Source organism: Entelurus aequoreus, linkage group LG05, assembly GCF_033978785.1.
Source record: "Entelurus aequoreus isolate RoL-2023_Sb linkage group LG05, RoL_Eaeq_v1.1, whole genome shotgun sequence".
NCBI classification, from domain to species: domain Eukaryota; kingdom Metazoa; phylum Chordata; class Actinopteri; order Syngnathiformes; family Syngnathidae; genus Entelurus; species Entelurus aequoreus.
In genome coordinates, this window is record NC_084735.1 from 50,978,273 (window position 1) to 50,994,286 (window position 16,014).

The following is a 16,014-nucleotide window of genomic DNA, read 5'->3' on the forward strand; positions in this document are numbered from 1 at the left end:
CAAAAAGCTCTGTTTTCATCGAACAATTCCACAGTATTCTGGACATCTGTGTTGGTGAATCTTTTGCAATTTGTTTAATGAACAATGAAGACTGCAAAGAAGAAAGCTGTAGGTGGGATCGGTGTATTAGCGGATGGCTGCAGCAACACGACCAGGAGGACTTTGACTTGGATAGCAGACGCGCTATCCGACGCTAGCCGACGCTAGCCGCTGACCGCATCGATGATCGGGTGAAGTCCTTAGTCGCTCCGTCGATCGCTGGAACGCAGGCGAGCACGGGTGTTGATGGGCAGATGAGGGCTGGCTGGCGTAGGTGGATAGCTAATGTTTTTAGCATAGCTCTGTGAGTTCCCGTAGCTAAGTTAGCTTCAATGGCGTCGTTAGCAACAGCATTGTTAAGCTTCGCCAGGCTGGAAAGCATTAACCGTGTAGTTGCAGGTCCATGGTTTAATAGTATTGTTGATTTTCTGTCTATCCTTCCAGTCAGGGTTTTATTTATTTTGTTTCTATCTGCAGTTAAGCCTGATGCTATCACGTTAGCTCCGTAGCTAAAGTGCTTCGCCGATGTATTGTCGTGGAGATAAAAGTGACTGTGAATGTCCATTTTGCGTTCTCGACTCTCATTTTCAAGAGGATATAGTATCCGAGGTGGTTTAAAAAACAAAGCCGTGATCCACAATAGAAAAAGGAGAAAGTGTGGAATCCAATGAGCCCTTGTACCTAAGTTACGGTCAGAGCGAAAAAAGATACGCCCTGCACTGCACTCTAGTCCTTCACTCTCACGTACCTCTTCCACAAATCTTTCATCCTCGCTCAAATTAATGGGGTAATCGTCGCTTTCTCGGTCCGAATCGCTCTCGCTGCTTGTGTAAACAATGGGGAAATGTGAGGAGCCTTTCAACCTGCGACGTCACGCTACTTCCGGTACAGGCAAGGCTTTTTTTATCAGTGACCAAAAGTTGCGAACTTTATTGTCGATGTTCTCTACTAAATCCTTTCAGCAAAAATATGGCAATATCGCGAAATGATCAAGTATGACACATAGAATGGATCTGCTATCCCCGTTTAAATAAATAAAAATTCATTTCAGTAGGCCTTTAAGTACAAAACATGCATCAAATAAAAATTAAGTTTGGTTAAAAAAGTAAAAAAAAATATTATTAAAGAAAAGTGTGAAAAAATTTTTTTTAATGGGGGAGCAAATACAATTCGAGGGGTGGCCCTGTTTAGATAGATAGATAGATAGATAGATAGATAGATAGATAGATAGATAGATAGATAGATAGATAGATAGATAGATAGATAGATAGATAGATAGATAGATAGTACTTTATTGATACCTTCAGGAGGGTTCTCTCAGGAAAATTTAAATTCCAGCAGCAGTGTACAGAATTGAGATAGAATTTTTAAAAGTAAACAATGGAGCTATAAATGGTAATAAAATAGAAAATATAACAATAAGAATAAAAATCAAAAGTAACAATAAGAATACAAGTATAACAGTAAAAATAAGAATATAACAAGAGAAACTAGGCACTAGTGACCATGTTATCCCAGAGAGGAGTTGTACAGTCTGATGGCGTGTGGACAAAGGAGTTTTTTAGTCTATTAGTCCTGCACTTGGGATGAAGCAGTCTATCACTGAATAGGCTCCTCTGGCTACTGATAACGGTATGCAGAGGGTGACTGGCATCATTCATGATGCTCAGCATAGTTTTTCTACAGTCCTCTTCTCTGCCACCGTCACCAGTGAGTCCAGTTTTATTCCCGATCGTAGAGCTGGCCCGCCTGATCAGTTTCTCCTGTCTGGAGCTGTCCTTCTTAGCATTGTTCAATATTGCTAAATGTTACTAAATTGGCCCTAGTGTGTGAATGTGAGTGTGAATGTTGTCTGTCTATCTGTGGTGGCCCTGCGATGAGGTGGCGACTTGTCCAGGGTGTGCCCCGCCTTCCACCCGAATGCAGCTGAGATAGGCTCCAGCACCCGCTCGCAACCCAGAAAGGGACAAGCGGTAGAAAATGGATGGATGGATGGGTTATTCAAATAATTGTTGACCTTTTTTTGGCCTAAAAATCTGTAACATGTGTTTTATTTTGATTAAATTAAAGGAAAGTCACAAAATCATTCAACAATCTTGAACAAAAAAAAAGTCATTTAAAAGCTAATGGCAATTACTACAAAACTGTCCAGTAACATTTGAACAATTGTGTTCCCCGTCGAGATGTTCAACTTCAAGGTTACCGTTGACCGAGGGGCGGATGTGGTCGACTTAATAGGCTTTTAAGTCTAAATACCAAACCGGAAGTTCAGCCTGTGGTTGTCCTCGGTGATTTAACGGTGCTGCGCAACACAGCGACAGGAGAATACCGATTTCTGTCCACTTAGGCCTTTTTCTTTTCTTTTCTTTCTCTCGGCTGTGTTTCTCGTCAGCTGCTTGATTAAGTGGGGACCAAAAACAAACCTAAAACAATATTTTTTTCGTCCGAGATGACACCGTGTTTGTTCAGTGCGGTGAAATGAGGCAGGGGGCGGACAGTCGCCAAAGAGACGCTGGGCTCCGGCCAAACATTTCCGCATGTCCGATTTGCGTCGCATTGCATTTCATGCATCATCTTCTCTAGTCGTTATATTTATATATTTTTTCATCTGTGTGCAAAGTGCACGGTGGATGGAAGATGCAGCTGCTTTGAGGACAACCCCCCTCCTTTCCCCCTCCTCCTCCTCCTCCTCCTCGGTACATCCATCGCTGCCATGACAGGCGGAGGTCTGCGCCCCACCGCGGCTCGGCCGGCTGGAGAAGAGGCGGATTGATTCGGGCCGGTGGATCTGTCCTGCGGATGTCAAACGTGTGAAAACGTTGCTCGGCCACCGCGATTGTCACTCAGGGAAGAACGCCAACATGTCCTCTCGATCTGCATTACCGTCTGGTAACGACAGGAGCACCGGAGACCACGTAAGTGCGACTGCAGCCTGCATGTCATCATATTATATCTGCTGTGGATTTTTTTTGGCGTGCATGAACAAAACCGGCTAACCTTGAGAGTCCGCGCAGGGGATGGCGTGTGTGCATACAATAAAATGATGGCATATATGCGCAGAAAGAAAGTCTTAAAAGCAGCCGTCACGTCTTATTTAGAAGGCTGGATGCACATGTGTGATGTCATAATCACCCCCATTTTCCCCCCTCCCCCTTTTTTGCTGCTGCTTCCTCTGTCTGCATGCATGCCTTCTGCACTAATCGGATGGGTGTGGGACAAGTGCACAGGCCAAAACAAACGTATGGAGAATATCTGGCCTGTTCGTACTCTGAATCAGGGTGGGGGGGATTACTGCATGAAATGATGAGTGCAGTCCATTGCTGCGCAGCCTGCTTAGCGCCCAACCCCACAGCCAGTGGGTGTCAGACAGCGCCATACATTCATGCATATGAATATCTATCTATCTATCTATCTATCTATCTATCTATCTATCTATCTATCTATCTATCTATCTATCTATCTATCTATCTATCTATCTATCTATCTATCTATCTATCTATCTATCTTTCTATCTTTCTATCTATCTATCTATCTATCTATCTATCTATCTATCTATCTATCTATCTATCTATCTATCTATCTATCTATCTATCTATCTATCTATCTATCTATCTATCCATGATTACTTGTCTTATGACCTATAACTCGGCTCACTTATAAAAAGAGCGGCTCCCCGAATGGCTCCCTCAGATTAATTTGTTCATTAATCTCTCCAATTTTTTATATCTTAGTGCCACTTTTTATTGTAGTCCATTGCTTGGTGTTGGTGTCACTTTTTATGCAAATGACAGTTCATGATAATGAATCTTGTTGGCTTCGAGCCATATGAATGAAGTGCCACTTTTTTATTAGTCCATGACTTGGTGTTACACGGAAGTGATTTCCACCAGAAACAATGACGCTCGCCTGTATATGATCAATCAATCAAGCAATCAATGTTTATTTATATAGCACTAAATCACAAGTGTCTCAAAGGGCTGCACAAGCCACAACGACATCCTCGGTACAGAGCCCACATACGGGCAAGGAAAAACTCACCCCAGTGGGACGTCGATGTGAATGACTATGAGAAACCTTGGAGAGGACCGCATATGTGGGTAACCCCCCCCCCCCCCCCCCCCCTCTAGGGGAGACCGAAAGCAATGGATGTCGAGTGGATCTGACATAATATTGTGAAAGTCCAGTCCACAGTGGATCCAACACATCAGCGAGAGTCCAGTCCATAGTGGGGCCAGCAGGAAACCGTCCCAAGCGGAGACGGGTCAGCAGCGCAGAGATGTCCCCAACCGATGCACAGGCTAGCGGTCCACCCGGGGTCCTGACTCTGGACAGCACTTCATCCATGGCCACCGGACCTGTGCAACCCCCCCTCCAAGGAAGAGGGGAGCAGAGGAGAGAAGAAAAGAAACGGCAGATCAACTGGTCTAAAAAGGGGGTCTATTTAAAGGCTAGAGTATACAAATGAGTTTTAAGATGAGATTTAAATGCTTCTACTGAGGTAGCATCTCTAACTTTTACCGGGAGGGCATTCCATAGTACTGGAGCCCGAACAGAAAACGCTCTATAGCCCGCAGACTTTTTTTTGGCTCTGGGAATCACTAATAAACCGGAGTTCTTTGAACGCAGATTTCTTGTCGGGACATATGGTACAATACAATCGGCGAGATAAGCTGGAGCTAAACCGTGTAGTATTTTATACGTAAGTAACCCATACAGATGATCATTTGTGACAAAATCTGTTATTTAGTGTCAAACATTACTCACACTCACACAAAATGAAGTAAGTAAATTATATACAAATAAATTATACTCCCCCATTACTCTTATTCTATATTATTTTGAGATATGATGATAAATCTGATTTTGAAAACCAATTTTAGGAATATTCAAACCACAAGCACTTAGAACTAAAACTAAACTTTGCCTAGCTTAAAGGGAACCTATTATGCAAAACCAACTTTTATTACCTATTGGTACCTGTTTTTTTGTATTTAGGATGTGCACAAGTACCAAAATGTGAAATCAAACCATGGAGGCATCGCAGAGATATTTACAAAACAATCTTGCCTTCCTTCATACTTCGTTCAAACAAGCCGTTTGGAATTTGTCCCATTTGTGATGTTTTTGCCATGAGTGATGTCATCGGATATCTCCATATATGGTAACGGTTTACCCAAAGAGCTTTGCGCGAGTCCGCCATTGTAGTCCGACGTCAATAAGTCCCTTCTTTTTCTCTATCCTCTTGGCTCGTACAAGTGAAGAACATAATGACCACCACAAAACGGCGCAAGGCTTGAAGATGGTCTGTAAAACATAATCTATGGAAAATGTTGACCAAAGAACCACCATTACATGTTATGTAAACCAGGGGATCTAGACCTTTTGTTGTAAATGTATTTATTCCAGACATAAACCATAGACTTAAGTCAGGCTGATTAGAAAATAAGTACTAACCAAATATACTTCATCAGAAGATGAGACTCATGAAAAATAAATGGGCATAGATGTTGAGCTCAAATAAATAAACACAAATATTAATGAATATGTTTTTAATCTACACAGTCAATAAAATGAAAGTGCATATGAAAATACATCTTTACCACTTTACTCATAATTGTTTTGCTCATCTTAACTTTAGCTCCAGACTTCTTTTTGTTTGATATTGTCATTACTGCCACGAGTGGTTGAAAAGTGTATTACAACTATATACGGACCACAAAGGGGCGATTGCCGCCCAACAAAGGGCCCCGGCATTATGGTTTGAAACACTGATGTAGACCACAAGGAACTGTTTTAAATGTAGAAAAATATCGTAATATAACCCCCATTAAGGGGAACCGCACTTTATTTTTGCAATTTTGCCTATCGTTCACAATCCTTATGGAAAACCAGAACACATTTTTATGCATTCTAATTTCTAACACTAGGCTAGTTCTTGGTAGCTAGTAATGCAATCAATCAAAGTTTACTTATATAGGCCTTAATCGCAAATGTCTCAAAGGGCTGTTATACATCATTTACATTCTGTAACCTGTGTTGTAACCGAGCTGTAGCGACATTGTTATTGTAACTCTGAGGAACTGTTTTTCTAGCTTAGTAACACATCGCCTTGCTAACAGTGACAGTGGCAGTCTCACATTGGTACGACATCAGCAAGAGGAAAGCTGGCTTCTGCATCAGCACCTGATTCGCTTTCGACTTTGTAATGCACAACACAATGCGATAGGACATCAATCTGTACTGATTGAAAAACATGAACAATCATAATACGGTATCTGTAAAGTATTAGCCCACATTTCTTGTTTTGTTTGTACACAGCTAGTTTGACAGTGTATGTAGTTGTAGTTGTACTAGACAGTGTATGTAGTTGTAGTTGTACTAACAAGCATGATGTGCAGCAGGTATCAAGATCAATATTATAGTGATTCACTCGATGGACAGTTGTCCGTTTGGTCTAGCTGGCCGGGGACATTTTGTTCCAGTTGATTTTGGGTTCGTGGAAAAAGTTTTTACCACTGTAGGGTTTGTTAGAACAAGCAGTTCGTCTCTCGTTGTGGTTCCGTTTCCTTGAACAGTGTCATCCTCGTCAGATGCAATAATCTTTTCCATTGGTAATAACACTGTGTGCCACTCAGTGCAGCAGAAGCACTCCATTTCTGTCAGCTTAGCTTCCCAAGCTCCACATTTACAACCCCAAGTCATGCCGGTCTAGAAATATGGCTATAGAACATGCATCATTTGTGTTGAAATGTGTTTTTTAGTTTGACCTGTTTCACACGATTTTATATTATTTTGAAATATTATTTAGAATTTTTTTTTAAGGAAAATTCAAACCACAAGAACTAAAAAATAAAACTAATCTTTGCTTAGCTTAAAGTACCAGTAGAGTGTAAACACAATTTGCCTCTACATTGAAGCTATTATCATGTATGTCTGATGCATGACACTGAAAGACTTACAAAGGTTGCAAGTAAATCCAAAACCCAAAACCAGTGAAGTTGGCACATTGTGTATATCGTAAATAAAAACAGAATGCAATTATTTGCAAATCCTTTTCAACCTATATTCAATTGAATAGACTGCAAAGACAAGATACTTAACGTTCAAACTGGTTATTTTTTGTAAATATTATTTTTTTATTTTTCGTAAATATTAGCTCATTTGGAATTTGATATCTGCAACATGTATCAAAAAAGCTGGCACAAGTGGCAAACAATACTGAGAAAGTTGAGGAATGCTCATCAAACACTTATTTGGAATATCCCACAGGTGAACAGGCTAATTGGGAACAGGTGGGTGCCATGATTGGGTATAAAAGCAGCTTACATGTAATGCACAGTCATTCCAAAACAAGGATGGGGCGAGGGTCACCACTTTGTGAACAAATACGTGAGCAAATTGTCGAACAGTTTAAGAACAACATTTCTCAAAAACCTATTGCAAGGAATTTAGGGATTTCACCATCTATTGTCCGTAATGTCATCAAAAGGTTAGTAGAATCTGAAGAAATCACTGCACGTAAGCGGCAAGGCCAAAAACCAACATTGAATGCCCGTGACCGTCGATCCCTCAGGTGGTACTGCATGAAAAACCGACATCAGTGTGTAAAGGATATCACCACATGGGCTCAGGAACACTTCAGAAAACCACTGTCAGTAACTACAGTTTGTCGCTACATCTGTAAGTGCAAGTTAAAACTACTATGCAAAGCGAAAGCCATTTATCAACAACACCCAGAAACGCTGCCGGCTTTGCTGGGCCCGAGCTCATCTAAGATGGACTGATGCAAAAGGGAAAAGTGTTCTGTGGTCTGACGAGTCCACATTTCAAATTGTTTTTGGAAACTGTGGACGCCGTGACCTCTGGACCAAAGATGAAAAGAACCATCGGGACTGCTATAGGGGCAAAGTTCAAAACCAGCATCTGTGATGGTATGGGGGTGTATTAGTGCCCAAGGCATGGGTAACTTACACATCTGTGAAGGCACCATTAATGCTCAAAGGTACATACAGGTTTTGGAGTAACATATGTTGCCATCCAAGCAACGTCTTGTTCATGCTTATTTCAGCAAGACAATGCCAAGCCACGTGTTACAACAGCGTGGCTTCGTTGTAAAAGTGTGCGGGTACTAGACTGGCCTGCCTGTAGTCCAGACCTGTCTCCCATTGAAAATGTGTGGCGCATTATGAAGCGTAAAATACGACAACAGAGACCCCGGACTGTTGAACAACTTAAGCTGTACATCAAGCAGAAATGGGAAATAATTCCACCTGAAAAGCTTTAAAAAATGGTCTCCTCAGTTCCCAAACGTTTACTGAGTGTTGTAACAAGGAAATGCTATGTAACACAGTGGTAAAAATGCCCATGTGCCAACTTTTTTGCAATGTGTTCCTGCCATTAAATTTTAAGTTAATGGTTATTTGCAAAAAAAACTAAATAAGTTTCTCAGTTTGAACATTAAATATCTTGTCTTTGCAGTGTATTCAATTGAATGCAAGTTGAAAAGAATTTGCAAATCATTGTATTCTGTTTTTATTTTCTTACACCGGCGGTGAGGGATGCCGTCAAGCTGAAGAGGGAGTCCTATCGGGTTATTTTGGCTCATAGGACTCCTGAGGCAGCGGACAGGTACCGACAGGCCAAGCGGTGTGCGGCTTCAGCGGTCGCGGAGGCAAAAACTCGGACATGGGAGGAGTTCGGGGAAGCCATGGAAAACGACTTCCGGACGGCTTCGAAGCGATTCTGGACCACCATCCGCCGCCTCAGGAAGGGGAAGCAGTGCACTATCAACACCGTGTATGTTGAGGATGGTGTTCTGCTGACCTCGACTGCGGATGTTGTGGATCGGTGGAGGGAATACTTCGAAGACCTCCTCAATCCCACCAACACGTCTTCCTATGAGGAAGCAGTGCCTGGGGAATCTGTGGTGGGCTCTCCTATTTCTGGGGCTGAGGTTGCTGAGGTAGTTAAAAAGCTCCTCGGTGGCAAGGCCCCGGGGGTGGATGAGATCCGCCCGGAGTTCCTTAAGGCTCTGGATGCTGTGGGGCTGTCTTGGTTGACAAGACTCTGCAGCATCGCGTGGACATCGGGGGCGGTACCTCTGGATTGGCAGACTGGGGTGGTGGTTCCTCTCTTTAAGAAGGGGAACCGGAGGGTGTGTTCTAACTATCGTGGGATCACACTCCTCAGCCTTCCCGGTAAGGTCTATTCGGGTGTGCTGGAGAGGAGGTTACGCAGGATAGTCGAACCTCGGATTCAGGAGGACAGTGTGGTTTTTGTCCTGGTCGTGGAACTGTGGACCAGCTCTATACTCTCGGCAGGGTCCTTGAGGGTGCATGGGAGTTTGCCCAACCAGTCTACATGTGTTTTGTGGACTTGGAGAAGGCATTCGACCGTGTCCCTCGGGAAGTCCTGTGGGGAGTGCTCAGAGAGTATGGGGTATCGGACTGTCTGATTGTGGCGGTCCGCTCCCTGTATGATCAGTGCCAGAGTTTGGTCCGCATTGCCGGCAGTAAGTCCGACACGTTTCCAGTGAGGGTTGGACTCCGCCAAGGCTGCCCTTTGTCACCGATTCTGTTCATAACTTTTATGGACAGAATTTCTAGGCGCAGTCAAGGCGTTGAGGGGATCTGGTTTGGTGGCTGCAGGATTAGGTCTCTGCTTTTTGCAGATGATGGGGTCCTGATGGCTTCATCTGGCCAGGATCTTCAGCTCTCGCTGGATAGGTTCGCAGCTGAGTGTGAAGCGACTGGGATGAGAATCAGCACCTCCAAGACCGAGTCCATGGTTCTCACCCGGAAAAGGGTGGGGTGCCATCTCCGGGTTGCGGAGGAGACCCTGCCCCAAGTGGAGGAGTTCAAGTACCTTGGAGTCTTGTTCACGAGTGAGGGAAGAGTGGATCGTGAGATTGTCAGGCGGATCGGTGCGGCGTCTTCACTAATGCGGACGCTGTATCGATCCATTGTGGTGAAGAAGGAGCTGAGCCGGAAGGCAAAGCTCTCAATTTACCGGTCGATCTACGTTCCCATCCTCACCTATGGTCATGAGCTTTGGGTTATGACCGAAAGGACAAGATCACGGGTACAAGCGGCCAAAATGAGTTTCCTCCGCCAGGTGGCGGGGCTCTCCCTTAGAGATAGGGTGAGAAGCTCTGCCATCCGGGGGGGACTCAAAGTAAAGCCGCTGCTTCTCCACATCGAGAGGAGCTAGTTGAGGTGATTCGGGCATCTGGTCAGGATGCCACCCGAACGCCTCCCTAGGGAGGTGTTTAGGGCACGTCCGACCGGTAGGAGGCCACGGGGAAGACCCAGGACACGTTGGGAAGACTATGTCTCCCGGCTGGCCTGGAAACGCCTCGGGATCCCCCGGGAAGAGCTGGACGAAGTGGCTGGGGAGAGGGAAGTCTGGGTTTCCCTGCTTAGGCTGCTGCCCCCACCACCCGACCTCGGATAAGCGGAAGAAGATGGATGGATGGATGGATGTATTCTGTTTTTATTTACAATTTACGCAATGTGCCAACTTAATTGGTTTTGGGTTTTGTAGATATGACCGAAATAGTATCAATCTCATATAGATTCCCGAGCCATTTTAAGAGATAATGAGCTAGCCAGTTACGTGATCGCGTGGCGTAGAGGTAGGGACTGCACATCCCTTCCCAACCAACAACAATGCAAATCATGCAGAATTTGTGAGAGCCAACAACGATTACTTTGGAAAAATGATGATCCAGAAACGTATATTGTTGATGCTGAATATAAGGAGAATGATTTACTAGTTTTAGAAGCTCTGCTAAACAGATCCAGCTTTAGTGAAACACTAAGCATCATGTTGCAGTATTGCTAAGTGCTAAACAAGAAATACAAACTACGAACAAAATAAAACGATAGTGTACTGTACAATGTCTGCTCTTACTTCGATGACGACTGATAGGATGTCAATATTGTCCGTACTTTGGCTGCTACGTCAGCGTTCCTGTTCTGTCTCCCTGTTCATTGTTTGTCTAATAATGAACAGAATTGTGCTGTAAACCTGAATATATTAAGTATCTATCTTTTTATATCTTCCCATTTAGATGAATAATGAATCATGATGCACGCAAAGGGTTAACAAGGAAAAGTCTCCCAGCAGACACTGTCTTCAGTTGTGTGTGTTTGTCTCAATATCCATACATTGAATGTCACAGATGAACAACTTCTACATTTATGGCTAAATCCCTTATAATATCCAGATAAGAGACATGATTTGGGCATCTACATCGACTATATGATTTGCCTGAGAAGCTGGACAGGACAAAAAAACAAAAACACAAAAAAAACATTTTATTTTTTAATTATTTTTTTAAATTTGTGGCGGACGTAATTTTTCGTGGCGGGCCGCCACAAATAAATGAATGTGTGGGAAACACTGTGTTCCATAGTGATATTTCTAACAATAAACTGGCTTTATGCTTGAATGCAACATCTGATCTGATTAAGCAAGATGTCATTCAAATCCGAAATTGGCTGGTAATCACAAATTTTACCGTCATAAGACATCATTACAGGAATTTACACTGTATGAGTCAATCATACGGAAAGCGTTATTGTTTCTAGTGGAAATCTTTTCAGTTTAATACCAATATAATGCCCAAACTTTCTGCAGGGTGGGCCGGCTCTGGGGTTCCTGTTGTTGGCCAGCCTGGCTGCGTGGGGCAGGTGGCCCCTGGTTCCCTGGGCGCCACACCTGCTGTTTGTGGGTTGGGCTCTCTGGGTGACTGGGGTCGTACTCTGGCTCCCACACACACTGGGAGTCAAATATATTGTACATACAAATACACATATACTCACGTACACACCGTTATTCATACTACATACATAGGTACTAGGGGTGTGGGAAAAAATCAATTCAAATTTGCATCGCGATTCTCACGTTGTGCGATTCAGATTCGATTTTCATTTTTAAAAAATCGATTTTTTTTATTTTTTTGTAATTATTAAAAAAAAATAAAATAATTTTTTTTAAAACAATTTTTTTTTGATTAATCAATCCAAAAAAACAATACACAGCAATACCATAACAATGCAATCCAATTCCAAAACAGAACCCGACCCAGCAACACTCAGAACTGCAATAAACAGAGCAATTGAGAGGAGACACAAACACGACACAGAACAAACCAAAAATAGTGAAACAAAAATTAATATTATCAACAACAGTATCAATATTAGTTACAATTTCAACATAGCAGCGATTAAAAATAAAAAATCTCTCATTATCATTAGACATTTATAAAAACAAAACAAAAAAAGAATAAAAGTGTCACAGTGGCTTACACTTGCATCGCATCTCATAAGCTTGACAACACACTGTGCCCAATATTTTCACAAAGATAAAATAAGTCATATTTTTGGTTCATTTAATAGTTAAAACAAATTTACATTATTGCAATCAGTTGATAAAACATTGTCCTTTACAATTATAAAAGCTTTTTACAAAAATCTACTTCTCTGCTTGCATGTCAGCAGACTGGGGTAGATCCTGCTGAAATCCTATGTATTGAATGAATAGAGAATCCTTTTGAATCGGGAAAAAAATAGTTTTTGAATCGAGAATCGTGTTGAATTGAAGAAAAAAAAAATCGATTTTGAATCGAATCGTGACCCCAAGAATCGATATTGAATCGAATCGTGGGACACCCAAAGATTCACAGCCCTAATAGGTACCTACGCTCCCACATACATAAACAAATACAGTACATACCTACGTACTCAAAGTTCGTACATCCACACGCACATTCACTGTACAAACATACATATACACATACTGTACATATACATTCACTGTACAAACATACATATACACATACTGTACATATACATTCACTGTACAAACATACATATACACATACTGTACATATACTGTACATTCACTGTACAAACATACATATACACATACTGCACATATACATTCAATGTACAAACATACATATACAAGTACATATACATACATACACTCATGCACATAATCACGTTTCATCAAACATATATTAACGTTGTTGCCCTAGGGGAAACTGGGTAACACATGGCACACTGACAAAGCTTAACCTATTGTTACTATAACAATCTACAAGGTTAATATAGGTTGTTTCTCTTTCTTCCCCTCCATTTTTCTGCATTCTTTTGTTTCTCTAGTTATCATTACGTACGTGTATATGTATTGTTGCGTTTGAACAACTGTATTGTTGATAATAGAGGTAAATTATTGGTATTGTTCATTATCAATAGCGCTATTTCTATTGGTATTTGTATTGCTCCATTTGTATTGTAATAATGCTCATTGTCATTTCTGTATCATTATTTATTTCGCTAACTGCTTCTTTGCTATCACTTTAACGATCATATTCTTACATATCGTATTTGCTGATGTTGCTCTATTGTTGTTGTTGTTGTTAGTGTTGTGTTTGCTGTTGTTGTTTTTGTCTCTCTGTCTAATCCCCCTCTTGTACCCACAATTTCCCCCTCTGTCTTCCTTTTTTTCTCTTTCTATCCCCTCCTGCTCCGGCCCGGCTGCACCAAATGATACTATAAATACATTTAATAAAGTCAAATACAAATAAGGCAACAAGAGAAGTATCCTACACTTCTCTTTTGTAAAGTAAATCTGAACAGCCGATATGGGCATCTACATCAACTATACGATTTGCCTGAGAAGCTGGACAGGACAAAAAAAAAACAACAAAAAAAAAAAACAACGTAATTTTCTTTTCATTCGCATGCTGCTGTGGTGCAGCGGTGACATACAGAGTGTGTGTGTATAAATGTGTGTATAGAAATATACATATTACACACACACACACACACACACACACACACACACACACACACACATAAAAAAACACACATATATATACACATACAGTATATATATATTTATAATGTATATACGTATATATATATATATATATATATATATATATATATATATATATATATATATATATATATATATATATATATATATATATATATATATATATATATATATATATATATATATGTGTGTGTATGTATGAATATTAGGAGTATGTGAAAGTTCAACTCCTACCTTGTTTACTTCCGTGACGACCTCTTTCAAGCTTTGTAATCAATCAGAAATATCAAGCAGCTCGAAGTCAAACATAGATAACTGTGGAGTGTTTTGCATTTTTTCCATCATGCCTTGCAATGGATTTAAATGGGTGTAATTTTAAATTTTTATGCTGTTTGGACGTTATTATAAAAAACACCTTGCCCAGCCAGATTGTTATTTTAACTTGTACCGACTCAAATTGAAGACCCTGGCGGGCCGCACTAGGCCCATAGCCGTATTTGGGACACCCCAGACATAAACCAAAGCAAACCTAAACTCATTTGCACTCTTTTGTCTTATGTACTGTGATTTTTAAACAAATACTTTAATCCATCGTTCATCATTCTCAGTGACTAATTTTACTTTTAAGATAGGGAAACTTTTCCTGACTTTCCATAAATTTCATACACCAACATAAGATTAAATAATGCGTAAAAGGAATTGCAATGTACAGAACATATAATATATAAAATCTATCTATCGATATAATTTAATGTGCATTATCGATCATTCATAATGTCCTACTGGCAAACACTTCTTGCAAGAGCCCACCCCTATCTGTTTGTGAGCAAAGCTTTTAGCATACAGGATTGGTTAAGACATTGTGTGTGTGTGCGTGCGTGTGTGTGTGTTTACAAGGTGCACGATTGATTATAAATTCCGATCCAGTCTTTCCCTTAGTATAATCTGCCTTCATCTCTCCCCTATGACGTGATGATGACAGATAAGCAGCAGCGTAATTGTTGTTGCCCCACCCGACACAGGTGAGGCTTGGATAAACAAGTGCTCAGGCCTCCCACTCTGTAAAAAGTCCCCACTCTGCTTTGGATTTGCCACTGTGTGATTGTAGGGACAGGATTCGAAAATAGGCTCTATAGAAGAGGAATGACAATGCATGAAGGAAGGACTGTCTGAGGGTTTGCATTAAAGGCGACTGTGTTTGTAGAAGTGAGTGTGCATGCTTGTATTTGTGTGTATGAGTAGATAGCATGCTGGGCGAGTGGAAGTGTGATGCCTCAGGGCCTAAAACTGGCCAGGGACCACTGTGTCGGCATCTGCTCCATTTTTTACTATATAACCTCCTTTTATTTGTTTGTCTCTGTGCACCTCAACCACTTATCTCCCTGACATCCTGGTTCCTTTGCCTCCTGGTTTTAGCTTTTGTTTACCAGAGGATGCGTCTGACTGTAACACACAACAGTAGGCTTTACGTGTGTGATTCCCAAACCCCTTCCCTGTTCTTCTTGGTCTTACTGATTGTGTAAAAAAGAAAACTGCACTTTTTTAGAAATGTTGCCCATCGTCCACAATCCCAATGTACGACAAGAGCACACGTGTATTTACCTTTTTGTGCTTTCTAAATAATGAAAAACTGCTCAGGATTTCCCCTACATATACTTGATTGTGGCGGCCTGCCACGATAGAAAAGCCGCCACACCTTAAAAATTAGTTATTTTTTTGTTTTTACGGGAAAACACATTAAAGGCCTACTGAAATGAATTTTTTTTATTTAAACGGGGATAGCAGATCCATTCTATGTGTCATACTTGATCATTTCGCGATATTGCCATATTTTTGCGGAAAGGATTTGGTAGAGAACATCGACAATAAAGTTCACAACTTTTGGTTGCTGATAAAAAAAGCCTTGCCTGTACCGGAAGTAGCATGACGTCGCAGGTTGAAGGGCTCCTCACATTTCCCCATCACACCATCACACCACACCAGCAGCGAGAGCAATTCGGACCGAGAAAGCGACGATTACCTCATTAATTTGAGCGAGGATGAAAAAGATTTGTGGATGAGGAACGTGAGAGTGAAGGACTACAGTGCAGTGCAGGACGTATCTTTTTTCGCTCTGACCGTAACTTA

The 16,014-nt window shown here is 41.5% G+C and overlaps 1 protein-coding gene across 2 annotated transcripts in view; it reads left to right on the plus strand.

Moving 5' to 3' along the window:
- Positions 1–2,330: 2,330 nt before the first annotated feature.
- mark4a (MAP/microtubule affinity-regulating kinase 4a) overlaps positions 2,331–16,014 on the plus strand; it is a 116,567-nt gene continuing 102,883 nt past the window's right edge. For both annotated transcript variants that reach the window (XM_062048333.1, XM_062048334.1), the window contains exon 1: positions 2,331–2,954. In XM_062048333.1, coding sequence (XP_061904317.1) covers positions 2,901–2,954 — 54 coding nt within the window. In that variant the 5' untranslated portion in view covers positions 2,331–2,900. The remainder of the gene's footprint in view (positions 2,955–16,014) is intronic.